The sequence below is a fragment of the Mauremys mutica genome, chromosome 22, assembly GCF_020497125.1.
Source record: "Mauremys mutica isolate MM-2020 ecotype Southern chromosome 22, ASM2049712v1, whole genome shotgun sequence".
Classification (NCBI taxonomy): domain Eukaryota; kingdom Metazoa; phylum Chordata; order Testudines; family Geoemydidae; genus Mauremys; species Mauremys mutica.
Window position 1 is genome coordinate 6,862,380 of NC_059093.1, and position 27,333 is coordinate 6,889,712.

Genomic DNA, 27,333 nt, shown 5'->3' on the forward strand with positions numbered 1-27,333 from the left:
TCCCACTGACTTTCAATGGGATTTGAGGCACTTAACTCCCTTCTGGCGCTTGTGTAAACCCACAAGATAACTTGATTATTTTGGTGTCTTAAATGAACCAAGAATTCACCACGCTGAGCCTGGTTCTGTGTATAAACAAGTCCCCTCAGTGTCCCCTGCCCGGGGTATTCACAGCTCCCTGGCCTTTCTAGGCCTGGACACCTCTGTACTCCTTTAACCATCCCTCACTACTGCCCCTGGCAGCAGCTGGCTCCCCTGCCATTACACATGGCTTGTGCCTGACTCCCAGTTTGACTGATTCCCAGTCTGAGTTTGGTTCAACCCATGGGCACATAGTCACAGTCTCCAGCTGTCTCCCACCCTCCCCGTGACTGGCTGTGGCAGCAGGAAAGCGCTCCACGGCTCAGCAGATGGATTTCTAATTAATATCCTCATTAGTGTCGCTCATTTCCATATGTCTTCCATGCTTTAAGAAATGTTGTGGGTGATATGTGTGACTAATAGCGATGGCAGGAGCCAGGCAGAGAGGTGCCCGGGCTGCGTGAGCTGTGATGAGGAACTCCAGGGCTCTGATACCACATTGATGGGGGCCTGAATTGAGAGTGAGATTCCTCTATTCCGAGATACCCCACCACAACCTGGCTGAGGCACCTCAGTCCTGACCTGCAGCCCCCATCCCTCAGCTCCCCTATCCCCCTCACTTCCCCACAGCTCTGCTGATACATATTCCCGACCTGCAGACCCCATGTATTCCTGTCCTAGGACATGCCCCCACCACCTTGCTGGTGCACCAATCTGCAGAATCCCTGCACCTCTCCCTGCACAGCTCTGCTGACACATTTCATTCCCCAGGGGCTCACCCTAGTTTATTTTAGGGTTCCCACACACTCCTCCTACAGCTGTCCCAACCCTTGGGCTCTCCTGAATGGAAACAGCCATTTGCCAAAGGGTGTGTGTGTCTGTGCATGCATCCATATAGGGCAGGGAGTTTGTGAGGAATCAACCTCAGAATCTGTTTGAATGTTGCACTTCTCTCATTCATTACACCCAGTAACTCTGGGGGGCTTTGGGTGATGGTCAGGTTCCCTGATCTTAGCTGCCTATCCAGGGTCAAATTACTCCTCACAGCCAAGCTGGTAGCTGTCCTCTGTTGGCAGCCAGCGGGCAATGTGGGTATCCCAGGGGCGCATCCCTATAGGGAACGGCCTTTAGAAAATTTCAGTTGATGCCAGAGCGGTGGGTGCAGCACTCCATGTTCTCCAGCCTCCGGAGAACTGGGCCCCTGTTCCTTGGTACAAACCCCGCTGTCTAGCTGCTGCGTTCTGTCAGTAACGCAGCCCACGGCCACTGCAGCAGGGCCAGCCATGCCATTCAGAGCCGGAGGGGGAATTGTTTGAGGGTGGGCCAGCAGGGGCCCTGGGCTGCCCTTACCTTTAGGGACCTGGACTAGACAGCGCTTGGGTTCCTGCCCCTTTAAGAGAGGCTGATGTGTTGGCTAGGGCAGTAAGCCCTGCCTGGAAAGCCCAGCCTCCTGGTTCTGGCATTCCGCAGAAGCTGGGACCCTGCTGGGAAGGACCCAAGGGATGGATGGAAGCAGCCGGGTTCCTAGCCGGCTGCCTGGGGGAGAAAGCAGCCCAGCCTGCCCCACCTGCTAGGCAATGGGGAAGGCAGGCCGCCGGGGACTGATTGCTTGCAGCGGGTAACGTGCACATCCCCGGGAAGCTGCAAATGTGATGGGAGGCTGGTGCCTGCAGTAACCTGGCAGCCCCTTCATTGCGCCGGTCTCTCTGCGGGCGCACGCTCAGCCCGGGCCCCGGCGTCTAGCGCTCCCTCCCCGAGCCGCGGCCACCGCCGGCAGGAGACCTCGCCTCTTTGTCTGCAAAGGCGACGGTGAGGGCGTTTGCACGGAGACGCGCCGCCACATGCCGGCGGCGCGGGGCGCTAGATCCGTCGCCTCTGCAAGGACCGGGAGCAGGGCCGAGCCCGTAACGCGCTAAGGTGAGTGTTGCCAAGGTCCCCCCCCCCCTTTATTCCCCGGCTGTCAGCCTGCAAAGCCCCCCCAGGAGCCCCGCGCCCCGGCCCCTGCCCTGAGACACCGGGCGGTGGGTGGGGTGGGGATCAATGTTGCTGCAGTTTGGACGGGGCGGGGGGGCAGAGTAGGAATGAGATGGGGGGGGGCGCTGAGGACTATTCCTGGCACATCTGCGCCCCGGGGGTGGGGGGTGAAGTCGGAAAGGTGCTGGGGGGGGGGGTCTCGGTCCCTGCGAGGAGCCGCGGGAGGCGTCAAGGTGACCCCCGAAGGCTCCGGCTGGCCCAAACTTTGCCTTGGACCCTCTAGCTCCGGCAATCCCCCCACCCGGCCGGGCGGGGGGGGGGGGATGTCGGGGCGCTGGGGCCGGGTGCGGGGTGCGGGTGGCGCTTTGTCAGCCCTGCAAGGGCGCTGCCTGCATCGGGGCCCAGCCCGGGATGCGCTGCTCGGATTCCCCGGCGGGCCCGCAGCTCCAGTCAGGAGATGGCTGAAGGCTGCAGCCCAGGGAAGTGTAGGTTAAGGAGGCATTAGCGCCCCACGCGTGGGGAAAGGGGGGTGAGGGCCCCGGGCTGCTCTTCTGCAGGATCAGCTCCCCCCTTCCCTCAGCAGGCCTGCCCCATTTGGGGCTCTCCTGCAGCCAGGTGCAGGGGCCTGGGCAGTGCTAACAGCATCCCCCACTTCCCTGGCCTAGCCCCACCAGGAACCCCGGCGCCGTGCGGCCCGCTCTGGGGTGGAGCCCACCGCCTACTGCCCGGCACACGACAACACGGCACTGCAGGGTCGGGTGGGGAGCAAAGGAGGCTCCTGTACTCGTTACTGCTCGGGTGACACCAGTTAGACTTTGGCGAGGGCACCTGCTGCTCATCTGAAAAGTGCCAGGTTCTCCTGGGCACCCTCCGCAGCCCAGCACCATGCGGGGGCCGATTGGCTCGTAGGGAAGAGCGCCTCCTGTGGCAGCTCTTCCCATGCAGGTCTGCTACCCCAGCACTGGCCTAGCGCCCTGCCTGAGCTGCTCCGACTGCTGAGACCAGCCCAGGAGCCTGTGGGATCTACTGGACTGAGGCAGATGATTGGATGGGGTCGGGCTGGTTTAACCCAGGAAGGATGGGGGCGGGGAGCCTTTTGCCCCAAGAATTGCGATGCATTGCAATGCCGTGGCTTTGTCTGTCATCCCAACCCACTGCCCCCTTATCAGCCAGGAGGGGGGTTTCCCCTTGGACATCAGCAGCTCCCCGCCAATGGCAGGAGCAGATTGGAAGCTGGGGGTCTCCCTGAGTAAGTATCCTAGCTGGATTTACAGGGGGTGCCCCTGAATCCCTCCTCTGACTCCCTCCATCTTCCCCTCTAGTCTATCCCTGCCCCTGCCCAGTGAGGATGCAGCAGGATGGGGACTGGGGAGTGGATCTTGCTCCCTGCTCCCCACTTGGTGTGGAGGAGGGAGAAAGCCTAGGAGGGGAGCAGGAGGGATGGGCGGGGGCACAGGGCAACACGCTGCTCCCTGCTCTGCTGTCTCAGCCTGAGACCGAGACCTAGGCCCGGCCGGCAGATCCAGCCATGGCCAGAGCTCCATGAATTATTGACATCCCAGCTGATCAGTGGCTGCCTGCCCCCGACTCCCCGGGACCTGGCTGAGCTACATCAGCACTGGGGTGTGGGGGCAGGGGAGAGGTTCCCCTCCAGACTGTAACTAAAGCCCTTCGGGGGAGCAGCATCGTGGATAGCTTCAATGGGATCAGCCCCTGAATTCTCCTCTGCCTTGGAAGGGGTTGGCACCTCCAGGCTGGGCGTGAAGGGGCTATTATCCGTGTCAAGCACAACTACACCCCAGTGCACACCTACACCCAAGGGGTTAATACTCAGCAGCACCAAGCAGCTCCCCTGGGAATCTCCACTGGTCCACGGATGCTAATAGAATGGGGAGGCAGAGGCCACGTGGCAAAACCAAGCCAAGCTGCCCTGTTCTAGCAGGCGTAGGGTGGGGCCTGGCTGCAGGGGAGCTCCCAGCAACTCCAGCCCCTGCATCCCAGCAGGAGGCACTGTAGGAATAACCCCAGGGCAGTCCCAGCTTTTTCCCAGCCGGGGCGCCTTGGGGCAGGAGTTTCTGGCTGCTCAGCATAGAACAAGCTCCGATGAACCGGCCGCTGTCTGTCTCCGTGGTGCACATGTGTGGTGTCCCCCTCCAGAGCGCCGCCATGGCTGAGAAGGGGATCGACCCGACCTGCGTCTCCATCGCCTTGGAGGACTCTGTGTGCAATGCTGGCTCCCAGGATGCACCTCTCCTGAAGAAGGTGGAGAATCACATCACAGAGGCGCAGCGGTTCTCGCACCTGCCCAAGCGTTCCGCCGTGGACATCGAGTTCGTTGACCTGTCCTACTCCGTCCGTGAGGGCTCCTGGTGGAAAAAGAGAGGTAGGGCATGGCAGCCCCTGCGGAGGGCACAATGGTCCTATGAGTGTAACATCTTTCATGGCAGTTGTATTCCTGGGGCCAGGGAATGGAGAGATCTAGCCAGGAGGGGAGAGATTTGAAAAGAAATCACGAGAGTCAGAGTCTTGAGGAGACACAGGTGGCAGGATCTGCACAGGCAAAGGCTCTTGCACCTGCAGTGGCAAAGGGACTGTTAGGAGATGCATTTTGCACTGTTTTAATCTGGTAACTGAAGGGTTAACTGTGGCGTGTATGAGCTAGCAGAGAGGCCCCTGTGGGTTGCTTGTTTTCCTATTGGGTAGATCATGTGAGGGAGAGGAAAAAATACCCAATGCTTTGTTGCAACTAATGTTCTATGCTGCATCTGTGGCTGAGCATGGGGACAACCCTGTGCTGCAGAAGCAAAGGTCTCTGGCTCTGAGTTGGTTAGACGGTGGTTTAGGTCTCTTATTCCCTGGAAACTCTTTTCTGTGTTTAATGCAAGTGCAGTGCTTGGTTAAGGAAATCGAAGAGGTGCCAGTAGCCACCAGAGACAGAACTGGACGACAGGAGGGAGGTGGGAGGAGAGGAAAAAGAAGACGACAAATCCTGGGGGTGCAGTGGGAGCGAGCCCATGCAAGGGTGTTTAAAATAAGAGCGGTGATTTTGAGTTGGCTCCTACAGCGGGTGGGCAACCACCAGGGGAGGTGTGTGGGGTCAGGGTGCTCCCTGCATTCTGCAGCCATTGGGGATCTGATGAGCTGGGGCTAGCGAGGTAGGGAGGAGGGGTTGGAATAGGAACAGGAGAGGGGATGGGAGCTGGTTGCCGATCCTAGCACCCATCACCCAAGATGGCCAGAAGTCAAGATGGAACCACCCTTCAGTGCTCCAACTGACACGTTCGCCCCCCAGCTGGAGGCGGTGAGGAGGGGAGCAAGGGCCCATCAGGGATGGCTGAGTTTGTAATCCTGTGGTGTTGCCATGTTCTGGGGCGGGGGGGGGGTGTTGAAAGCATCAGTTCCCTGCTCCCACCAGTGATGATTTTCTACTTTGGTGGTTCTTGGTGCTGGAAATCAACATCTCTGGCACCGCCTGGGGGAGAGGGTGTGGAGTCTCTTCCAAGGCTGCTGAGGCTGGCTGTGCTGGCGTGTTTCAGTTCTAGGATGTGCTTGTGGCCAGGAGAAGGGGGAGATACAGGTAAATTACAAGCAGTGGGCGCAGCAAGGTGAGGATGCCAAAGCCAGGCGTCACACTTCCAGCCCTTGCGCGGTAGGATCCATGCACAGCCGGTGAATGTTGCTGAATTTGACTCTCCAGCTGTGATATCAAAATCTATGTTTAAATCAACCCCTGGGGGCATGTTTCCAAAGGGTCGTGTGGGGTTCCAGTCACATGGCTCTTGTGGAAGTCTCTGCTAAACCCCTGGGACTGTGGAGATTCCCCCACCGTCTTTCTGTTCTGTTTGTACAATGCCCCTCACAGTGGGGTCCTGGGCCGGGACTGGGCCAATACAAAAAATGAATAACAACAAGAAGTCTTTCTCTGCGCCATCCCAGCCCATCTGTGGGGAGTGGAGTGACAGGCCCTTCCCCCTGCTGCTATTTTGAGCATCCATGTGGGGCTGTAGTTTGACAGAGTGTAGTGCAAACCACCAGACAGGAGCTTGAAGGGGAGGAAGTCGTCACTTCCTGTGGCTGTCTAAACTGCAGTAACCTCTTCCCCGGTACCTACCTTCCCTGCCCGTGGCAGAAGGGTGGGCTCAAGCCATGGAATCCGGCTGTTGGGAGGAGTTTGCCTCCAGGGTCTGGGCTCCAGCCTCTTTCTGATACGGTGACTTTCAGCCTCGGTCCCAAAGCACTTTGCAGGGGTTATTTACCCACCACTGAAATGCAGCCACCTCTGAGGCGGGATGCAGCAGCTGTTAAAAAGCACCCAGTAACACCACACAGCAGTTGAGGAGAGGAGTGAAGGAGAATCCAGTGAAACCGCTGGGCAGGATTTAGGGATGCAGAATGGAATTGCCCACACTGGACGTCTCCTGTGTAATGACCCAACATGGCCAGAATCTCAGGGACAACAGAGCACTCAGGGCTTCAGATCCCCTCCAAGAGACCGGTTCTGAAGGAAGCTGCTACAGACATGTCATCCTGCTGGGTGGGTTAAATGGCACTTGAAAGCCCCTGATTGATGTGTCAGATCAGAGCATGAGCAGGCTGAGAGGGGAGTCGGTGTGTGGGAGGGGTTAGTTTCCTGCTCCCACCGCTGTCCCACTCCTCAGGCCCTTTGAGGATGGCTCCTATCAAACTATGCGTTGGTGGCATCCCTGTTTCATGTGTGTAACTCGGGGGGCCCCCAGAGAGCCGGGGGAGGCTGATGGCAGCCGGTAGGTGGTAGTCTCCTTTAATTAGCTCCTCTCATTAATGGGATGCCAATCAAATGGCCCCAGGAGGCAGAAGAGAAGCTGATCCTGGAGGGGTGAAGAAAGGCACTTTTAGAGCCCAGGGTTTGGTAGCGGTAGGAGATAGCTGAACGTCACAGCAGCTGCCGAAAGAGCAGGGCTGGGTGGAATGCCTTAGTGCAGCTGCACGGGTGCCAGGGGTGATAGGATGTACTTTGGGGGTGACGTTACTAGCGGGTCCCAAGTTTTATAGGATGTTGACTGCAGCTAGGGAAGGACCAGGGCTTGGTAGGGCAGAGATCGGGGCGGGGTCCCCCATCAAAGGCTGGATTTGGGGTGGGTGCAACACTTCCATCTGAAGGGAGACTTGAACTGCTACTCTGGTGGGGCTCATCGATATCACCTCTACCGGGTGAGACAAAGGGAGCATCCCCCGGCCAGACTAGAAGCAGCCTGGCTAGTCTTAGCAGGCTGGGGTTTTGTGCAGCTCTTACAGCTAGTAATGCACCCATCTGGGCAAAAAATCAGGGTGCCTGGATCCTCAGCTGTAAATGATCCACATTCCAGCCTGTGCAGAGAAACTGGGGAGTCCTTCATCTCCCCAAGACAGACCCTCCCACCCGTGGCCTCTAGGAAGTTCTAGAATTTGGCCTTTCAGATCCAAAGTTTGCCCATGGCTGTGGGCATGTGTCCACATGGCTTCTGCGTGTGTCTATTTACCAAGTATCATTATTCCCCCTTTTACAGTTGGAGAAACTGAGGCACAATGAAGGCAAGTGACTTGCCTTAGGCCACCCAGTGAGTCAATGGCAGAGCCAGGACTAAGACCCAGGTCTTGTGGCTCTCACTGCACTGTGCCCCATACATTCTCCTTGACTAACGCAGCCTGTGCCCCGCATTATGGACAGAGCCCCATCTCTCCTCCAGAGTCGCTGGCACTGGCACGCATGGGGGCTGTAAGCACAGTCTATAAACCGTTCCATTGCATCAGGACTTTGCCCCGTCTCCTGTCTGTTCCCTTTTCCTACTGTGTCTCCTAAGCAGAATCTATTCTTGACCCATATGGACTGAGTCAAACATCCACGCCCAGCGCCTTCTGGCAGGTTCAGAATTAGGTGGAATGAATTCATCCAGCCCTGCCAGAAACAATGGCCTGAGCATAGTCATCCACCTATTAGCAACGGGACGTCACCCTAACCCCCTGCTATACTGATGCTATCACCCTGCATATCCCGTAATGGTGATGTCAACCTAAATGTCCCACACACAACGATGAGGTCACTCTGCATCTCCCCAGGCCAGGCTGGGTATCTCTGGGATCAGCCCCTTGCCTGCTGTTTGCATTGACTCCCCCAGAGCCCCCTCCTCCCTGCCGGGACAGGAAGGCCTGGCATCACCTGGGAGTTCTCCCCGTCACCCAGAGGTGGGGGAATAGCAGGCAATGTTCTGAGGCCTTTCTCAGGGCCTGATCCTTGCTCCCATGAGCAACCTTTACTCAGGCAAGTAGTCCCTCTGGCTCCAATGGGTGGCAGGCTCAGTTCCTAGCTCTTTATTCAGGCAAAACTCTGCTGGAGTCAATGAGGCTCTCTCCGGACGGAGGGGCTCCAGGGTGTATCCCAGTCATGGTAAATACTTTCAAAAGTCCCTTTCAAAAAGGGCTGCTCAGGATCCTTTTCCCATTGAATTACTCTTGGGGCTGGGACTGTCTTTATTCTGTGTTCGTACAGCGCCTAGCACAATGGAGTCCTGCTCCATGTCCGGAGCTCCTGGCACTACAGTCATACAAACAGCCATGGCTGTGGACAGGTGCCCACATGGCTTCTGCATGTGTGTGTTTACCAAGCATCGTTATTTCCCCTTCTACAGCTGGGGAAATTGAGGCACGGAGACTTGCCCAAAGTCACCCAGCAGACCAGTGGCAGAGCTGGATATAGAACCCGGGAGTCCTGACCCCTGCCTGCTAAGGTGGAGGCTTCGGGTTCCCATGTAGAGCTGAGAAAGCTCTTCGCCAAACTCAGTGTGAGATTCAGGGGTGACGGGGACGGAGCCTCATCCCCTGCTCAAGGGGATTTCAAGCACATGGGCTGTTGGGAGTCCAGCTGGGGGTCCTGGTGAAGCTTCCTCTCGGAGGTGGTCTCCCTCACCCTCTACCACCTTACATCAGCCTCTGTCCCCTCCCCACAAGCCTTCAGATCTCCCCTCCTGCCTCAGATGTCTGGGGGAGGGGGCTGGGGCAGGGACTGAGAGGGGTCTGGTCCTGGGGGGCAGCTGATGAGGCAGAGAGGGCTCTAGTGGGCGAAGGAAGGGGGCTAGTTTGGGATTGACCCCATTAGCGAGCACAGCCCCGCGGGGCTCAGTGAGACGCCAGAGGGCTGGGAGGGGAGCAAACCCGCAGGAAAGGCAGCTGGGGAGCAGGCCCCAGCACAATCCCCATCTTCACATGCCGGAGCTGACAGGCAAACTGCAAAGCCCCTGCAGCGCCCGCTGTCTTTCCCCAGCCGCACGCGGGGGTGGGCTGAGGGCTCAGCTGCTGTCGGGGGTTACTGGCTGTCAATGAACTCGAGTAACCGTGCTGCAAGCTGCAGCCCTGTGGAGGCTGGTTTGTGTGCCACGCAGAGCCTCCAGCAGGGTAGGGCTGGGGGGGGGGGGTGCAGCTCAGCACCTGGGTTTGCCGTGCTGCTGCGCCCGGCTTGGGGTAGTTGGTCACATGCCCCCACATCCCCATCTTCAGCATCTCGCACGAGCCTGGCCGGGACTCAGGAAACCTGCAGCAAAGCCACTGACGGGGCCATGAGGAGGAGGAGGATTATACGCTGTGTTACCATCGTGCTTAGGAGCCCTTGCCAGGGGCCAGGCAACCGCTGCAGGGCCATAAAGCTGCCCCCAGATTGCTTGCTGGCCCCACCAGCCCCCTCCTTGTGCCAGCTGCTTCCCTGCTCCGGAGCCGACTGTGCCGTTCATTTCCTACAGTGCTCCTGGATGGCAGCAGGAAAGGTTCTGGGGTGCACGTCCCCACCGGAGGAGAGGAAATGTGCATGTTAACACTGACCCAGATAAGGAGAGCAGTCCCTGGGCCCTGAAACAAGATACACATCTTCCCAGGGGTGATGGAAATGCTGCTTCCCCAGCACCTCATCCAGGGCCGCTCGGGCTTTACAGCAGCAGCAGGGATAGAACACAGACCCATCCTTCATGGAGCAAGAGGAGAATCCCCATTAGCTGCTAGCTGTATTGGGTCCAGGACACACCATGAGCAGTTCTGATTCCTTCCAGCAGAGGGAAGTATTGTTCCATAAACCCTAGAGTTTGGTACCTAGGAGCCTAGCCAGGCTGATCTGCATATAGCTCCCATGACGCTCTGGGCTGAAGCCCAGCTTTTCCTTTGCCCTGCTGCATTGCATGGTGAGAAGTTGGGAGGGACAGCACAGCTGGGCATTTCCAGGAGAGTGACCCCAGCGCTGTGGATGCAGATACTAGGGGTTAACCCCTTCAGAACCACAGGGGGTTGCCGAAGCTACCAAGATTGCTGGAAGGAGGGATGTGTGGTGTGCACAGCTAATGGCAGCTTGGTTCTTGCCAGGTCTGGCGCTGCCAAGGTGCAGAGAGCCATGAGCCACCCCCACAATGCCTGTGTCCCTAAGGCTGTGATTGCTGGGGGCCGGAGCCTCATTCGGAGGGACTAGTGGGAAGTTGGTTCCTTATTTTGACCGTGGCGTCTGTGTGAGAAAACACTACACAGGGGGCATCTACACCCCATCTATAGGAGAACAGACGGCGTGTCCTGCAAGACCTTCAAACCCTTGTTGTTTATTTGTGTTGGGGTAGCTCCTATAGGCCTTAATTGGGGCGCAGGGCCCCGCTGCACTGTCCAGCCGTGACGAAAAGACTGGCCCTGCCCCAAGAGCTGACAAGTGACAGCCGGTGGGCAGCAGACAGATACAGTCTAGGTTATTAGATTAGAGGGATAGAAACCTGGCATCCTCCTAATCTAATCTCATCCCTCTCTCTCCTCTATGCTCTTGCACTCGTTCTGTCTATTCTCTCTCTCTCCGATCTGCCCTTGACCATGGTAGGTGGGTGCTGCTCTCAATAGCTGAAGTTGGAGAGAAAGGCCCTAACCTTCCGCTATACCGATCGCTTGTTGCCCTGATGCATGGGGGTTTGATTGCCCTTGTTTGAGCCTGTGGCTATAGGTCGGGGAGTTATCCAGGTCCACCCCCAACGTTTGACTCCGTTCCTCGGCCCCTGGGCCCCTCCCGCTGCAGTTCCTTGCCGCCTCCACCGGAGAAGCCCCGAAATTGGCTTTGGAAGGTGACGGCTCCTGAGAGACACAAGGCAGTGCCTGTCACGCGCCCCCGAGATATCTTGTTCCCAGCGCTGCAAAATGCTAATCAGCCCCTTCAAGTCCCTGGTAATTCTGGGGCTGATTAGCGGCTGCTGCCAGGTGTCACAGTAGGAAGGCAAAGTAGGTCGGCGGGCCATCGATCTGGCTGGCGCAAGCCTGCAGACTGGGCACTGGTATTGCTGGGGGCTGCTTCCCAGAAAGCCCCTCCTGGGCAGAGCCTGCCCGGTCAGTGCACCGCAGTAGGACCACTTGTTAGTCCTCGTTACTGGCCGGGGCGGGCAATGAGGTGGTTATTGCTTGGAGGCAACGGGAGAAGAGTCCGTTAGCCCATGGTGGGCTCTCCCCCTTTGCACACATTGCTCCTTACATGCAGAACAATCTCCTGCTTCCTGTCCTGCAAGCCCCCCGCCCCCCGACTTGCTCTCCACCCTCCCAGAGCTGCCCCTAAACTCCCCTCTAGTTTCTCAGCTGGTGCTTGCTTGTCTTTATCTTGAGCCCCAGCCCTGCGAGGCGCCGGATGCCTGCTGGAGGGGATGGGCCAGAGGGCTCAGCGCCATGCGGCATCGGGCTGGTAGACTCAGGACTTGAAGGTGTCGTCGTTGTGCAGAGCAGGCTTTGCTCTTGGTTTCCCCAAGGCCAGTGTGCAGCGGTGGCCCCCTCGTCACTGGAGCCAGTGCAGTCGCTGCAGGTTTGCAGTGAGCAGAGAAACAGAGCGGAGCCCAGCCCAGGGTTTCTAACACACCCGGCCTGTTCATGGTGCCAGAGAATGAGGGGCAGATCTTGAGAGGTTGGGGGGAGAAAAGTGGGGTCCCCTGGGATTCCACATTTGGGTTTCCTATCCCAGTTTGTTTGATTTCCACCATCCCAGTATGATCCTCTCTCTGTCCATCCCCATGCCATGCTCTGTCCTAGTATAATCTGTCCCATTAGGCGCCGCGCTTCATTCCAGTATGACCTATACGTGCCTATTCCTGTGCGCTCTGCCCCACCCCTTGACTAGTCCTGTCACGCGTCCTTTGCTTTCTCGTTTCTGGATGGTGGCAGAGGCCCCGGGCATGCAACTTATCGGCTGCAAATCGGACAGACTCCACAGGATGCTGGAGGGAAGGGGGTGGAGGGAGCCGGCTGCTGACCTTAGCTTCCTGGAATTGACAACTGAAATCGACAGGGCTCTGCTGCTGGAGCCAAGCTGGACGGAGCCTGGGGCAGAGTAGCCTGGGCCTTTGGCAGACAGACGCCTGTTAGCTAAGGTGGGGGAGGGACCCTGCGTGCAGAAACAGGCGCCCTGACCCAGGCCCGCTCCCCTGCGGAGCGAACCTCCACCCAGCTCCGTCTCTTGGGAGATTCCATCTCCCCTGCCCTGGCTTTGAGGCTGCCCCAGCATGTGGCATCCTGCCTTCTGTAGTGACCCTTATCACGTTCCGGCTTGCCCTGCTGCTAAGGTCCATAGCCCCAGGCAGATCCAGGGCCCCCAGGAGGCTGGGCCTTCCCCATCGGGGGCAGGAAAATCACGGGGGAGCATCTGTCTGCAAAGTCAGTGCAATGAATTGGGATGGGGTTTCACCATTCATGGCAACCGCACCTGTATTCCCTCTCTGGGGCCCAGCAAGGGCACCCACTCTTACGCTTCTGGCTCTTGGGTGGAGACCTGCATCTCTCTCCCTCCTGACGAGGGTATTTCTAGGCTGCACAGTTACCTGCTTGTGCTGTGAATTCCCAGCAAAGTCAGACAATCTAAGCAGGCTCTGCTTTGCTTTGTTGTCAAAGGCTTTGAACTGCATAGTGGCTCACAATTATGTCATTATACAGCTAGATTCAGAGTCAAGGAGTTGAACGCCAGGAGGGAGACTAGATGATCTAGCCTGACCTTCTGACCGCAGCTCTTTGTAAGCAAGCACATTTGTTCTTAAGGTAACAGCATTACAGAGAAAATGTATTAAGAACCTACAAGCATGCTAAGAAGCTTGCCAGAGATCATCCCAACTCCCACAAGGGCTCTAGCTGGTGAAAACATCCTTCAGACCCCACCAGGAGGGTTTTCTGTGGTCACAAGTTCATAACAGCTGTTAGCTCAGTACAAATTCCCCATGAATCTGAGAGTCACTCTTTTATCCTGTTTGAGCCTCTGACTTTCTCCTTCTGTAACAGACAATGGGGTTTTCCTTCAAAGGGATGGGTCCAGAGGTGGGCAATTTGCATTCCCCTCCTCCCAATATTTCCTAGGAAACCCACTCAACTGAAAGGTCTGACACGTTGTTTGAAAAGAGTCCTTTGACGCTCATAACGCTTCCCAGGGTTTACATTAGTCTTGCCTCCCCCTTAAAGAAGTCCCATGCAATCCCACGGTAACACGCCCACATAGGCATTTGTAATACAATGAACTCCTAAATTATTTAAACTTAGTTCAATAAGGATTTCCCAGGAGCTGGCAGGAGATTGCCTGATCTGGCACGGCGGCCTGGGCATCCCAGGTAGTGCAGGAGCTTTCACCTCCAGGTCACCAGTTAGGAGGGAGCTCTGCCAGCTCTGCAGTGAGCTGTGTCCATGCCATGTGCACTAACGAGATCTGTTCCTAATGGTTGCTGCACCAGAACTGCCTGCCTGCTTGCAAAACAATGGTAGATGTTACAGCGTCTGCAGGCTTGTAATGTGGCACCGGGGCTCGGGGGGCGGGAGAGGTTGGGGGATGGCCCCCCGTGGTGTCAGTGGATGGGTGGACAGGCTGGGAGTCAGGACTCCTGAGCTCTCTTCCTGATTCTCTCCCTGCCCCGTTGTGTGTATGACCCCATTCTGTACCTCAGTTTCCCCATCTGCAACATGGGGAGAATGATCCTGCCGTGCAATTGTAAAGGGCTTTTGACTGAGAGAGCTTAAGGCCAGAAGGGACCATTAGAGCATCTCATCTGATCTCCTGTCTAACACTGGCCACAATATTTCACCCAGTTACCCCCAAACTGAGCCCGGTAACTTGTATTTGACTAAAGCGGGTCTCCCAGAGAGCCTCCAGTCTGGATGTGAGGCCAACAAGAGACGGAGAATCCACTACTTCCCCTTTGGAAAGTGCCAGAGAAGGGCCACGGGCTGGGGTTGTTTTACTGTAGTGGGGGATGGCGTACGCACCTCCACCCTAGAGGAGTTACAGATGTGGGGCTGGCCCTTCGCATCATGGCCACTGGCTCCCCAGCCCTCCCGTGCCACTGGACAGTTCTCTAGGCTCCCCACAGGGAATCACCCTGCTTCCTTCCCCTCTTCCAGGGTACAAGACCCTCCTGAAATGCCTGTCCGGGAAATTCTGCCGGCGTGAGCTCATCGGGATAATGGGCCCCTCAGGCGCTGGGAAATCCACGCTCATGAACATCCTGGCTGGTTACAGGTGAGGCAGCTCCCTGGCGGGGTGAGGGCGAAAGGTTCCCTGCTGAATGATTTACCCCTGTGCATGGGACCGAGAGCCCGGTGTTCCCCTCTCTCCGGCCAGCCCGGTAGGGATCGGAACGCAGTGCACTGTGATGGAGGCTCCTGGGGGTGGGGTATCCCTGTGGGAGGTGGAGATCCACACTCACTTCGCCTCACCAGCGCCGCGCTCTGTGTCTCGGCCTGTCACCCACAGGGAGACGGGGATGAAGGGCCAGATCCTGGTGAACGGCCGGCCGCGGGACCTGCGCACCTTCCGCAAGATGTCTTGCTACATTATGCAGGACGACATGCTGCTGCCGCACCTGACCGTGCTGGAGGCCATGATGGTGAGTGAGTGGGAGGTGCAGGGTGGCATGGCCCGGGCAGGGCGGGGAGGCAGCAGGGCTCGAGGGCTGCTCTGAAAGGGTGGCATAGCAGCGAGGGATTGCTTGCTTGGAGCTGTGTTTTGGCCCTGAGATCCCAGAGCTGAGTGCAGTTGGCATAAGACCTGACCCGGATTAACCCACTGTGGGCTTGCCACTGAGCCCATGGCCACACGGAGATGTGATGGCACGAGGCCACCTTCCTCCTCGGAGTGATCCCACCAGCCTGGGTGCAGTGAGCCCCATTGTATGGCTATGGACTCTGGTCTATACGGGGATAAGAACAGAATATAGTGAGCATGTAGAACCCACATTGGCTTGTGTTTTATAGACCAGCCGGGGTCTTCAGCTGCTGTTACTGGGGGAGTTTGGTGCTCGTGAAAGCTGGGTGAGCTGAGCCAGACTCTGCAGGCAGCTGCGGGCTCCTCTCACATGCCTCTGCAGCCCTGTTCTGTAGTCCGCCCTGTTATCCCAGCCCTGCGCTCCCCCATGCACACGCCTCTGCAAATACCCCTCAATCCCAGCCCACAGCACCCCCCGGAGTCCCCCATGCACACGCCTCTGCAAATAACCCTCAATCCCAACCCACAGCCCCCTGCTATCCCAGCCCTGGGCTCCCCTGTGCCCACAGCTCTGCCAGTACCCCTCAATCCCGACCCACAGCCCCCTGCTATCCCATCCCCTGGATTCTGCTGAGCAGAGCTGAGGGCAGAGTGCCTGGTCTACCATGGCATCCTGGGTGGAGGCCAGGAGACCCCTGGTCGTTCTGTCTGGGCGTTGGGCAGGCCCCGTGTGGCTGGCCTCAGGCACTGACTGGCCCCTGTGTCTGTTCCCTGCCCCGCAGGTCTCTGCTAACCTGAAGCTGAATGAGAAGCAGGAGGTGAAGAAGGAGCTGGTGAGTTGGGGGTCCCTGCTCGGTAGCTGAAGGGTTTCAAGGGAGGGCAGCACTCTCTGGGCAGCACTGCCATGCCCAGAAGGGCCCATCCTGTCCCTCTGCCCACAGGGTAAAGGGGCTCCCAGGGCACACCCTCCCCTCCACTGCTTCAGCCTTCTTAATGGCTCAGTGCACCAGCACAGAGGCGGGGCCCCTGGGAGGGCTGGGGAAGGTGGGGACACAGACTGGGCATTTGGGGCAGGGGTTGGTAGGGGCACCGGGGGGGGCAGGAGGAACTGGGGACTTGGGCTGGGCACTGTGGGGGCAGGGGGAGGTGTGGGCACAGTGGGGGCAGGGGGAACTGGGGACTTGGCCTGGGCACGGTGGGGGCTGGGGGAGGTGTGGGCACAGTGGGGGCAGGGGGAACTGGGGACTTGGCCTGGGCACGGTGGGGGCTGGGGGAGGTGGGGACATGGGCTGGGCACGGTGGGGGCTGGGGGAGGTGGGGACATGGGCTGGGCATGGGGCTGGGGGGCACGGGGGTAGGAAGAGTGTTGGGGGCCACGAGCGCCTTTCACACCCTGGCCCCAGGGAGGCCGCACATCCCTCCAGGCAAGGCTGCGGTGGGGGCAGCGAGGCTGGCACAGCGACCCGGGGCCCAGTCGGGGAGTGACTCTCTCTGCTCTGTGCGGGGCCCAGGTGCAGGAGATCCTGACGGCGCTGGGGCTGCTGGAGTGCTCCTACACCCGCACCATGTCGCTGTCCGGGGGGCAGCGCAAGCGCCTCGCCATCGCCCTGGAGCTGGTCAACAACCCCCCCGTCATGTTCTTCGATGAGCCAACCAGGTGAGCACGGGGCCTCCTTCCCGCACCGCTCCAGGCCAGCACGGGGCTCCCCGTCCCCTGGAGCCTGCAGCTGTTGCCGGCCCCTGGAACTGCACGGGGGGAGCCAAGCATGAGCAGTGGGGTCACGTCTCTTTGCTGCAGCTGAGAATTTGGGCGGGGTGTGTCAGCCAGGGATGAATGTGAGTTGACCAGGATGAGGGGCTCTCCCCACACCAGTTGGAGGGGGGAGCTGTGAGGGATGCTGTGTAGCCACGCTGGGGGAGTGGGGAGCCCTGCTCTTTGTATGAGCAGCCGGGGAGCCCTGCCCTGTAACCCCTGCTAATGGCTCAGGGTCACAGCTGGGCCCCTCCAGAGTTGGCTCAGGGCTGCCCGAGGTGTCCCTGTATCTGGGATGTTCATTCTCTCCCCATCCCCATTCCTATCCCACCTCTTTCTGGCTCCACTCCTCTTCCTCTCTGCGTTCATCCTTCCCCCCCTCCCTCTCTCTTTCCCACCTCTTCTATCCCCCTCACACCTGCATCCCCCTTTTCTCGCTCCTCCCCCCCCAAACCCCATTCCTTTCTCTCTCCCCCCTTTTCCTGTCTGCAGTGGCCTGGACAGCGCCTCCTGCTTCCAAGTCGTCTCTCTGATGAGGTCCTTGGCCCAGGGAGGCCGCACTATCATCTGCACCATTCACCAGCCCAGCGCCAAGCTCTTTGAAATGTTCGACAAGGTGGGTGAGTCCCCTGCCCGCCCCTGTGCTTTGGGGAGCATCGCCTGCTAAGGAGAGCTCTGCCTCCAGGGGGCAAAGGGGTCTCTCCAGCTGTGGGGCAGAGTCCCAGTACCCTTGGGCAGCATCTCTTGGCTGGTGAGACCCCACCGTCTCCCCCTTTCCTGCGGGGCAGGGCGCTCCCTGGCTTGTATGAGCCCTAGGAGTGAGAGGTCTCGGGGTCTGGCCCGTGGTGTTTAGTGGGGGACTTGCTGCCATTTCCTGCTCAGGCAGCTTTGTTTTCTCTTCCAGCTGTACATCCTGAGCCAGGGCCAGTGCATCTTCAAAGGAGTGGTGCCCAACCTCATCCCCTACCTGAAAGGGCTGGGCCTGCATTGCCCCACCTATCACAACCCGGCTGACTTCAGTAAGTGCCCGTGCAAAGCCAGGCTTCCCATGCCTTTTCCTTGGTCTGCAGCCAGCCCTGCCTCTCGCTACCTGAGCCGGGCCAGGCCGGCATGGGAGAGCTCCCAGGAGCGGGAAGGCAGAGGGGTTAGTGATTCAGCACGTGACTCCTGGTGAGTTTTTCTGGGAGTTGGAGAAGTTCGTGCTGCTCTCCTGGACACAGCCCAGCTGTTGTGGTTCCGTCCTCCCCAGGGCCTTTCACCGGATGTGAGATACTCCTTCACTTCCTGCCCTAAGCACTTGTGCTGTGTTAATGCTAAACAGTTGCCGCCTTCCACCCAAGAGGTGGCTGCATTTCCTCAGGGATGAGTCCCCTCTAGACCCCTCGCAGGGCGAATGAACATTGCAAGGTCCTACAAGAGCCTTCGAGGGAAGGGGGTCTGGGAGAGCCATGCACTGACCATTCTCCATGCAGAGTGGCTCCAGGCACTCGGGAGTGGGGTCTCCCTCCCCACACCTGCCCAAGGTCTAGGGGGGGTTATGCCTAGAGGACTGTCCCCCACCCCACCTGGCGTGGGTCAAAGGGCTCTGCCTGGCTACTCCAGCCATAGCACCTGGCCATGGGGAGGTGGCGGCTCCCCTGCAGTCGCCTGCCTTTTCCTGATCCTGCTGCCTCTGTCATAGCTCCCCGTCCCATCTGGGGGACGTTTCCAGGAGCAGACAAGCCTAACTCCCACTCAGCCCTGAGATGGAGGTTAGTACACCCCCACCCCCAATGCGCCAGGGCCAGGGCAGAGCGGGCAGGGGTGCCCAGCCGCCCCTGATTGTCAGCCGTGGCTGCAAAGGGCAGGGCAGGGTGGCCAGGTCCGAGGGGGTCTCAGCGCTTGCTGTTTGGGTTCCCCCCCCCCCAGTTATCGAAGTGGCCTCAGGCGAGTATGGAGACCTCAACCCGTTGCTGTTCCGGGCCGTCCAGAACGGGCTGTGCACCATGGCCGAGAAGAAGAGCAGCCCGGAGAAGACGGACTCCTCCTGCCCAGTCCCCTGCGTGACGGTCAGTGCAGCAGCCCCGAGGCAGGCAGACCCCGGGGCATCTTTGCCCCCGATGCCCAGAACCCTGAGGCGTGGGCTCTGTCCCTCCAGGTGGGGCTGGGCTGTGGGTCAGCTATGGGGAACGGTCCTGGTGTATCTAGGGAATATCCCTGGGACAGCAGCATCCTTGCCCTCCTCACGCTGTCCCAGACCCTGGGTGGCTCCGGAGGGGGTGGGTACAGAGCGGATGAGAATTGGGAGCAGCCCCTGCCTTGTTCCCCTACCCCGAGGGAGTGATGTCCGTCTCTCCACCTGTGGAGTTTGGGGTGCCCATTGCTGTGTTATCTGGGCACTGATAGAGCACAGGCCTATGGCACTACAGCCCCCCTCCCTCCCAGGCAGTGCCCCTTATTCTCCGGGGGGCTCCCCACACACCAGAGCACCATGGAGCCCCTGTGCTGTGCCTGCCCTGTTGCCCCCCTAGTGCCATTCCCCAGTGTGTGTACAGCAGCCCCGCCCTGGCCCAGGGTGCTGCAGGGAGTGGGACGGTGTCTGGGGCGAGGGGCATGGCAGGTGCTGGCCTGGCCTGGGCCCATTGTCTCTGAGGTACTGGGGGTAACAAGGCTCCTGTGGGTGGGGCTGGTGCCCGCACTCCCAGCAGATGCCCCTGGGGGGGGGGTGTCTGCATGTCCGGGCTGGGAGCCCCTGGGTCCCTGACTCTCCATGTCCTCGTCATGGTCCCCCCACCCCCCTCCAGGACGTGGATCATATTGAGAGCCACACGTTTGCCACCAGCACCATGACCCAGTTCTGCATCCTCTTCAAGAGGACGTTTCTTTCCATCATGAGAGACACGGTAAGGGAGAGGCGCTGGGGGACGGGCCAGGGCAGGGGAGGGGGCAGAGAGCAGAGGGGACAGGTGCTATGGGGAGCAGGGTCCAGGGTTGGGAGGTGGAGGGCGGGGAGGGGACCGGGGGCAGAGGGTGGGAAGGTTGGAGGCAGGACTAAGGCACATGCAGAGGGGATGGGGTGGAGGGAGCAGAGATTTAAGGTCTGGCGGCTGGAGAAGGGAAGGGAGAGGCTGATCGTGGGAGCCCCCTTACTGCTGGAGCCAGCGGGTGGAGGGTGCCCATCGCTGCCCTTGCTGTCGGGGGTGATCGCTCAGCGAGCGTCCCGGCGCGCCCAGGGCTGGTGGTAGGCCATGGCTCTGCCCCTCTCTGAGTGCTGAGCCCATCTCGCCCCTGCAGGTCCTGACCCACCTGCGATTCATGTCCCACATCTGCATTGGGGTGCTCATCGGGCTGCTCTACCTGCACATCGGCAACGACGCCGGCAAGGTCTTCAACAACACCGGCTTCCTCTTCTTCTCCATGCTCTTCCTCATGTTCGCCGCCCTGATGCCCACGGTCCTCACATGTACGGCACTCATCTCCCTTAGAGCACTGACGTCTGTCCCGGCAGCTCCTGGGAGTGAGGGTGGGGCAGGCCAGTCTGGCGGCTGGGAGCTTTCTGTGCTGCACTGAAACTCCCCAGCCAGTAACTCCCTCTGCCCAGGCCTGGGGCCGAGCTGGGGTCGCTGCAGGGCAGGCAGGGCCAGCCACGAGCCAGCCAGCAGGGTGGGGTGGCCAGGAGCTGATGGGGCACAGAGGCTCCTTTGGGGTGTCAGTGGAAAACCCCCAGGCAGGTTAAGAGGTTAGCCCAGTGCCCTGTGATGTGCAGGTCGGGGTGTCAGGCCCCTGGACCACAGGGGATCCCCTAGCTCTGGCAGCTGAGCTCCTCCATGGGGTCCAGCTGGGTTTATCCCTGGGCAACTCCAGCCAGGCCTGGGAGAGGCTGAGGTTGGGAGCGATGGGCAGCGGGTGGAGGGTAGGTGGTTCCGGGCCCAGTTGGGTTCTTGAGAGTAGATCCCGGTGTCCCTTGCTCCTGGAGGTGCTGGGGCCTGAGGGAGAGGGCGGGTCCTTCGTGGGTCAGAACCAGCCACAGCCACGCAGCTCCAGCTGGGCTCAGCCACCTCCCAGGAGTCCTGGGGAGCTGCTTGGCAGCACTACTGGGCTTCAAGGATTAGCATCTATCAATCCCCCCTCAGCTTCTATTCGAGCGAGGAGCCGGCGGGCCCTAGAATGGGGCCGGCACAGGGCACTGCTTGCTGCTAATCTGCTGGGTCCCTCTGTCCCTGCAGTCCCTCTGGAGATGTCTGTGTTCCTGAGAGAGCACCTGAACTACTGGTACAGCCTAAAGGCCTATTACCTGGCCAAGACCATGGCCGACGTGCCCTTCCAGGTGAGGATGCAGCATGGGGGGAGGGGGGATGAAATAGACTCTCCTAGGTTACCCCCCTGGGCTGCTCTGCCTACAGGGAAATCCAGGGCTGGCTTCTCCCGGGTTCCTGCCGCTGGTTGCACAGTCTGGGCCCTGACCCCCTTGGAGAGATGCAGAGGGGGGGTTCATAGAGCTCCGGAGGTCCCAGATCCCTGCCCTTGGAGCTCATAGTATAACTTGGACCACTGTGATGCTTGGGGCCACAGAGCAGGGGTGCAGAGACCCCATCGGTGCAGGGCACATCATAGAACCTTGGTGGAGGTGGGTCCTGCTGAACCATCTCCCTTCCTCCCCCTGCAGGTGATCTGCCCCATAGCCTACTGCAGCATCGTGTACTGGATGACAGGCCAACCCCCGGAGGCCACACGCTTCCTCCTCTTCTCCGCCCTCGCCACCTCCACCGCCCTGGTGGCACAGTCCCTGGGGCTTCTGATCGGAGCAGCCTCCACTTCCTTGCAGGTCAGAGGGGGCTCAGGTTTTGGTGGGGATCCTGGGCTACGTGCGGGGGGGAGAGCCTCTGGCAGAGTTTGCACCCGTCTGCTTTGTCAGGGTCAGTAATCGAGCGAGCCGGTGATGTGCCAGAGTGTGTGGACTGCAGGTGTGCGAGGGGGTGTCTGCTGTGCAAGGGCGTGGCACTGAAAGCATGAGTGTGCATGTGCGTGGCTCTGTGCGTGCACACCAGAGAGTGTGTGGTGGGCATGGGTTCGCGTGACACTGGTCACGTGCTGTGATCCCCCAACCCCATTGCCATGCCTGACTCCGGCCTGCCTCTGCCTTGCAGGTGGCCACGTTCGTGGGACCGGTCACTGCTATCCCCGTCCTGCTCTTCTCAGGCTTCTTCGTCAGCTTCAAGACCATCCCCACATACCTACAGTGGACCTCGTATGTCTCCTACGTCAGGTGGGGGCTCGCCAGTGCCCTGTTCCCACTGCTGCTGCAATACTCGCGCGTGGATTTCGACTGCCCTGCATCTCTGGGAAGGCTTTGCAGGGGATTCAGGCCTGGCCCTAGGGCTTGAGGGGACATACAGCTACCGGGGACACCCTCTCAAGCCATGGCACCCTGCTCCACGGATGCTCTGGCTGAGGGGTGGTAGGATTCAGGAGAGGCAAGGACCATGGAGGGATGATGCCCCCTTGTGGCTGCAGATGGGTTGCAAGGGCCTGTAGCTTCTTTGAGGATGGAGACAGACAGTCTTAGGGGAGATGATTTTATGTGTATCTGTCTGGTCCCTGGCCACACAGTGGTGCCAGTTCTGCAGCTGACCAGCCTGATACCCCCAAGTGCTACCAGCACCACTCCTGTCCAGATCCTTGGTGGCCTCTCCCGGCCAGCTCCCTGGCGTGCCATGATGCTGATGCCACTCTTGGCAGGTGCAGCAGAATCGGTATCACCCGTGGCTGGCTCCCTGCTGCAGAGCAGTCCAGAGGCTCACCCAGTCCTGTGCCAGGTGAGCCGCAGCCACTCAGTGTGTGTGCAAATCCAAGGTGCAGCTGGCACTGATGTTGCTTATGCTCTGGCGCAGGTATGGCTTCGAGGGCGTCATCCTCACCATCTACGCCATGGAGCGTGAGGACCTGGAGTGCCGGGAGACTCCCTGCCCCTTCCAGAATCCCAGCAGGATCCTCCAGGAGCTGGACGTGGAAGAGGCCAAACTCTACCTGGACTTCATCATCCTGGGCATCTTCTTCCTCGTTTTGCGGCTCCTGGCCTACCTGGTCCTCAGGTACAAGGTGAAGTCTGAGAGATAAGGGGGCCATTGGGGCCCGATGCCTTTCCCAGACCTGATCTGCCACAGCATGGACATTCCCAAAGGGACTCTCGGTCTCTGTGGATGTGGGACCACAGGGGAGGCATCGGGGAGGTGGCGGCCAGTCCTGGCTCAGTCGAGAAGGTTTTTTGGGACATCTCGGAACTGTTTTAACCTTTCCACACTCTTCATCGCAAATGTTTTGTACCGCCCTGGAATGCCTCATTCTCTCCCCTGGAGCCACGTCATCAGATGGATCTTGGATTCCTTCCTCCACCCTGTGCCCCAAACCACCACCTCAGGACACCGATGGAGGCAATTGTCTTCCAAGCCAGAGAAAGAGAGAGCAGCCTGCCAAGGCTTTGCCGTTTGGGGGAGGGGGTTGAACCCTGTTTACCTCCCGCAAAGCACAGTTTTGTAGCGCAGTGTGTAGTGCAGTTTTTTAACTTGCCTGCGAGTCGATGTCCAGTAGCATGTGCATCCATATTCAGAAGAAATCAGAAGACAACAATAAGCTATGTGACAGAAGGCTTTCGTGTTTACCTTAGCCATAGCAACAGCCAATGCCATAGCCCCTGTCTTTTTTGTAAACTTCCCTTTTTCTTAAGGAAAAAACAAAACAAAACGACAACTCAGCTGCACTTAGTGCAGGAACAAGTACTGCAGCTCTGGAAGGATGCAGGTAGATCAGGCCTCTGGATTTAGGATTTGGCAGGATGTAATATTAGTAGAAACATTTCACTGACATTTTTTTTTAATGTTTTTTCGGGAGGTGGGAGAGTTCCCAGCCCTGCTGGGATTGCCGCCAGGGCTCTGCCTTGTTGGACTACTGCATGAGACCCAGGGAATGATGACGCAGACCGGGGTAGCCATGAGTTGAAAGGAACCAGTTTCATAGAATCATAGAATCTCAGGGTTGGAAGGGACCTCAGGAGGTCATCTAGTCCAACCCCCTGCTCACAGCAGGACCAACCCCCAGACAGATTTTTACCCCAGTTCCCTAAATGGCCCCCTTTCCTTGGGAGCTGAGTAAATGGTGGAAAGGTAAGGGGCGGCTTCTCCATTCTCTTACGCTGGTGCGAATGGGAAGCAGCTGCTTGAAGCCAGTGGAGTTAGGTTGGGTTGAGAGAAGAATCTGGCCCAGGGATTGACCTCAGTGGAGTTGCTGATCCAATGTGAAATCAGAATCAGTCCCTAGGGGCCCAATGCTGCAGATCACGTGGGTCTGATTCTCCCGGTTCACCTGCACCTTGCACCGTCACTTACACCTGCACACAAATCCTGCCGAATCAGAGCAGAGGTGTGTTTTACCCTTGCTTTGCCCAAGTGTGAAATGACGACACAACGTGCCGGGCATTAACGAACCAGCCCCTTTGAGGTTAGCAGGATGTGGCCCTGAGTGGCCTGAAAGGTGAAAAGTAAAGGACCGCTCCTTTGTGTTTGATCACCCCCAGTCTTGTTACAATGCAGGGAAGGCCATTTTCATTTGTGGCTGAGAATGGGACAATGCCGCTTTAACAGTTTGGCCTTGCAGCTGAAGCCCTGAATAGCTGTAGACAAACACATTTCAAAATCTCCCTGAGCTCCCTAATCAGTAGCAGAAAACAGGCACAGAATTAAACATCCCCAGTGTGTTTGTGTTCAGCCCGAAACAGTGTTTACCGTGTGTAGCACGTTGTGTACAGAGCATTTTGCAGGGAGACATTTAGCTGGTGTAAACCGGCATAGCTCCAGTGACTGCAGTGGAGCGATGCTGAGTCACGTCAGCTGAGGGTCTCCCCTTGTTTGAGCTAATTTATTTTGGTGTACACCTGAAGTGGCAGCTCTATGAAGCTCTAGGTATTTAAAACATGATCCGTAGCTATAACGGGCAAGTAACTTGTAGCAGAGGGAATTTCAGGGGGAGGGGAGAAGAGAAGATGATTTCAGCTGAGATTTGGGAAGAACTGGGAGGCACAGAGCGGAGCTATTTGAAAGCGATTCCTCCCATCTTTGACATGCCAAGGCTTGAGCTCAATATGCCACGTTTCTTCTGCAGTAGCTGACAAGCCAGTGTCCAAAGCAGAGCGTTTTCCTGTGCTGCGCAATGCCTGCAATCAAAGCACCTTGCTCTGCTGGGAGCAGGTCAGGTCTTGCATGCTAATCAGAGTCAGGCCTGGTCAGTATTTGGGTGGGAGTGGTGTTGGAGGGTCCGTAGGAGCTGTTCGTCCCATACTGAGCCCACGGTGCCATGAGGTGGTGCTTGTAGTCAAAGAGGTGTCCTTCAGATGAGCTTTGAAGTTCAGGCCCTACAAACTGCAGTCTTGAGGCTTGTTTGTCAATCAGGGCGTTAGCCTTGGAGTCCTGGCCAAATTCCAGCTCAGGTTTCCCTTCCCTTAAGTCCTTAGCAGTTGCAATCAGAGACAGGATCCTCCTTTGTTTCTTGCCCTGAGCTGCTGTGCAGTGTTGCTGTGCTGTGTCAAAGAGCTGCCGTGTTCCACCCCAGAGAGGGCTGCAGGTGTGTAGTTTGTAGAGTGCTTTAGGACCATCCCAGGGGAACGGTGCTCTAGAAATGGAGGCTCCAGAGCCCTGAACTCAGGTGTTTGTAGGGCAGGGAAGGAGGAGCTCAGTTAAGCTCCACATCTGCTCTGTTAATGGTTTGGGGATTAAACAAGCCACTGCCACTCCTGCGTTTCAGTTCTCATGGAGGAGATGGGGAGGGAGGGGATTAGTGCTGTGGGGCTGAGCATACTGCCTAGAGCCCTGATCCTGTTAAGGGGCAGTATGTAGAGGGCAGGGGACCCAGGTGTTGGAGGGTGAGAGCCAGTGAGATTACCCAGTCAATGTGATTCCAGCAGCCTGGGGGCTAATAAGGACCCCTCCATCTCCACTTGCTCCTCTCCTCCTCTTTCGGCTTGGCCGATAGTTAGAAACTGTGACACTTTTCCCTTCTCTTCCCTCATCTCTCTTTCCTCCCTTGCTGTCCCTTAAGGCTGGGATCTAAGCTATCCCATCAAACTGTGTCGGCGCTGGGGGCTGCACTGGTTAACTGTATTCGTACCAAAGCTGTGCGTGGCCCAGCCATGAACATACGCTGCATTCCTAACATAACCCCCGGGTCTGTCTATCCCCCTCTTGGTGTAGGGAGACCCCTGTGACGGGGTCTGAACCCAGTGTAGGGTCCTGCTCTGTTTTCCAGTAGCTTCTCCTCCCGCTCAGCCCTGCAGGAAGCAAGTATGGAGGGGCAGAGGTGCTGGGAGCCCTGCCAGGCCAATGCCTGATGTAGCAACATGCTGCCTGCACTGTCCCAAGGACAGAACCCGTGCCACCTACCCTCAAGACGTCCTCCAGTGGTCTAAACCCCTCTCCAGCATCATCTTTGCTCAGTAGCGTCCCGAGCTGCTGCTCCTCCCTGAAGAACCAGGGCCGTTTGCTTGGTGTTTATTGGGTCTCCCTTGCTGGATGGACTGGACTTGAGTTTCTCATTGCGCTGCCTCTGGCGGGGGCAGGTGGACACCGGGGGCCATGCAGGAATAAGGAGCTGCTCACCATGGATCTCCAACCCTCTGGGGGATTTTGAGTCCCAGTTCTCCCAGGCTGGAGCCTCTACCCTCCCTCCCCCCACACAGGAACAAATCGGGTCCCCGGACTGAACTGGACCTGGATCTTAGCGGGATCAAAGCAATAGAAAACTGGATGTGGGATCCACTGGTTGGTACGGTTCTTCCCTCCCCACCTGTCTCCAGAAGCTGTGTCCCTCCTACATCTTGTCTGGGAGCAGGGCCGGGCCATGCCGCAGGAGCACAGCTTGGGGACAGGACCTGCTTGGAGTGTCTGGTGGTTCTGAAGGTCGGTTATGGCTTGTGAGCCTCGGTGTGGGACCCTGGCTGCCGAGGTTCGGATTGTGTCTGCCTGGGCTCGCTAACCTCTGACCCACTGGCTGGAGGGGGGGACAAGCATTGCTTACTGACTCCTGAATTCAGAGCACAAGGGGTCCCCGGATGGAGCCAGCCAGACTTGCTGAGTGAGCTTTGGGGCAAGGCAAGACTCCTAAGCCCCAATTCCCTGGTAACTAGATAATCCGTGACCCCAGGGGGAATACGGAAGGGGAGACAACAGCAAACCAGCCCCACTGACGGGGTCATGGGCTGACCCTCAGGGGACTGATGAAAGCAGGGGTGTGCTGGCCGGGGCAGGGCTGTCGCCTAGGCTGCCCCTGTTCTGTAGCTACCTCCAGAGCTCTGGAGGTGTCCAGCCAGCACTTTTCCTAGATTCGTACAGGCCGTCAGCCTCCCGTCCCAGCCGCCCTCCTGGGCACTGTGCCTCACTCAGCCTGCTCTAGCTGGCTTCATTTGCCAGGGGGTCAGATGCCGTCCCAAGTCTTACAGACGTGGAGCGGGACAGACCCCCTGGCTTGCGGGGTGGGGGGGAAGAATGGCTGGCTGGGGTGCCCCCTTTCCCGTGCCCATGATGGCCGTTGTCCCGAGTGG

General features: G+C 58.6%; 1 protein-coding gene across 2 annotated transcripts; it reads left to right on the forward strand.

Moving 5' to 3' along the window:
• Nucleotides 1-27,333, forward strand: ABCG4 (ATP binding cassette subfamily G member 4). Of its 2 annotated transcripts, XM_044997246.1 has the most exons (15): nt 1-1,998; nt 4,213-4,438; nt 14,434-14,551; nt 14,786-14,918; nt 15,799-15,849; nt 16,528-16,673; nt 17,262-17,385; nt 17,674-17,788; nt 18,678-18,817; nt 19,553-19,651; nt 20,043-20,211; nt 20,975-21,075; nt 21,415-21,573; nt 21,896-22,014; nt 22,640-27,330. In XM_044997246.1, exons 2-15 carry the CDS (start codon nt 4,222-4,224, stop codon nt 22,863-22,865), a joined length of 1,917 nt encoding a protein of 638 aa, XP_044853181.1. In that variant the 5' UTR covers nt 1-1,998; nt 4,213-4,221; the 3' UTR covers nt 22,866-27,330. The 2 variants fall into 2 exon arrangements, with proteins under 2 accessions (XP_044853181.1, XP_044853180.1); XM_044997245.1 differs by lacking the exon at nt 1-1,998 and having other exon boundaries at nt 3,192-4,438; nt 22,640-27,333.

Coding starts and splice junctions, on each gene's coding strand:
- ABCG4 (XM_044997245.1), top strand. CDS start 4,159: ATGAACCGGCCGCTGTCTGTCTCCGTGGTGCACATGTGTGGTGTCCCC. Junction 14,552..14,785: donor AACATCCTGGCTGGTTACAG/GTGAGGCAGCTC, acceptor TGTCACCCACAG/GGAGACGGGGATGAAGGGCC. Junction 18,818..19,552: donor GCCCAGTCCCCTGCGTGACG/GTCAGTGCAGCA, acceptor ACCCCCCTCCAG/GACGTGGATCATATTGAGAG.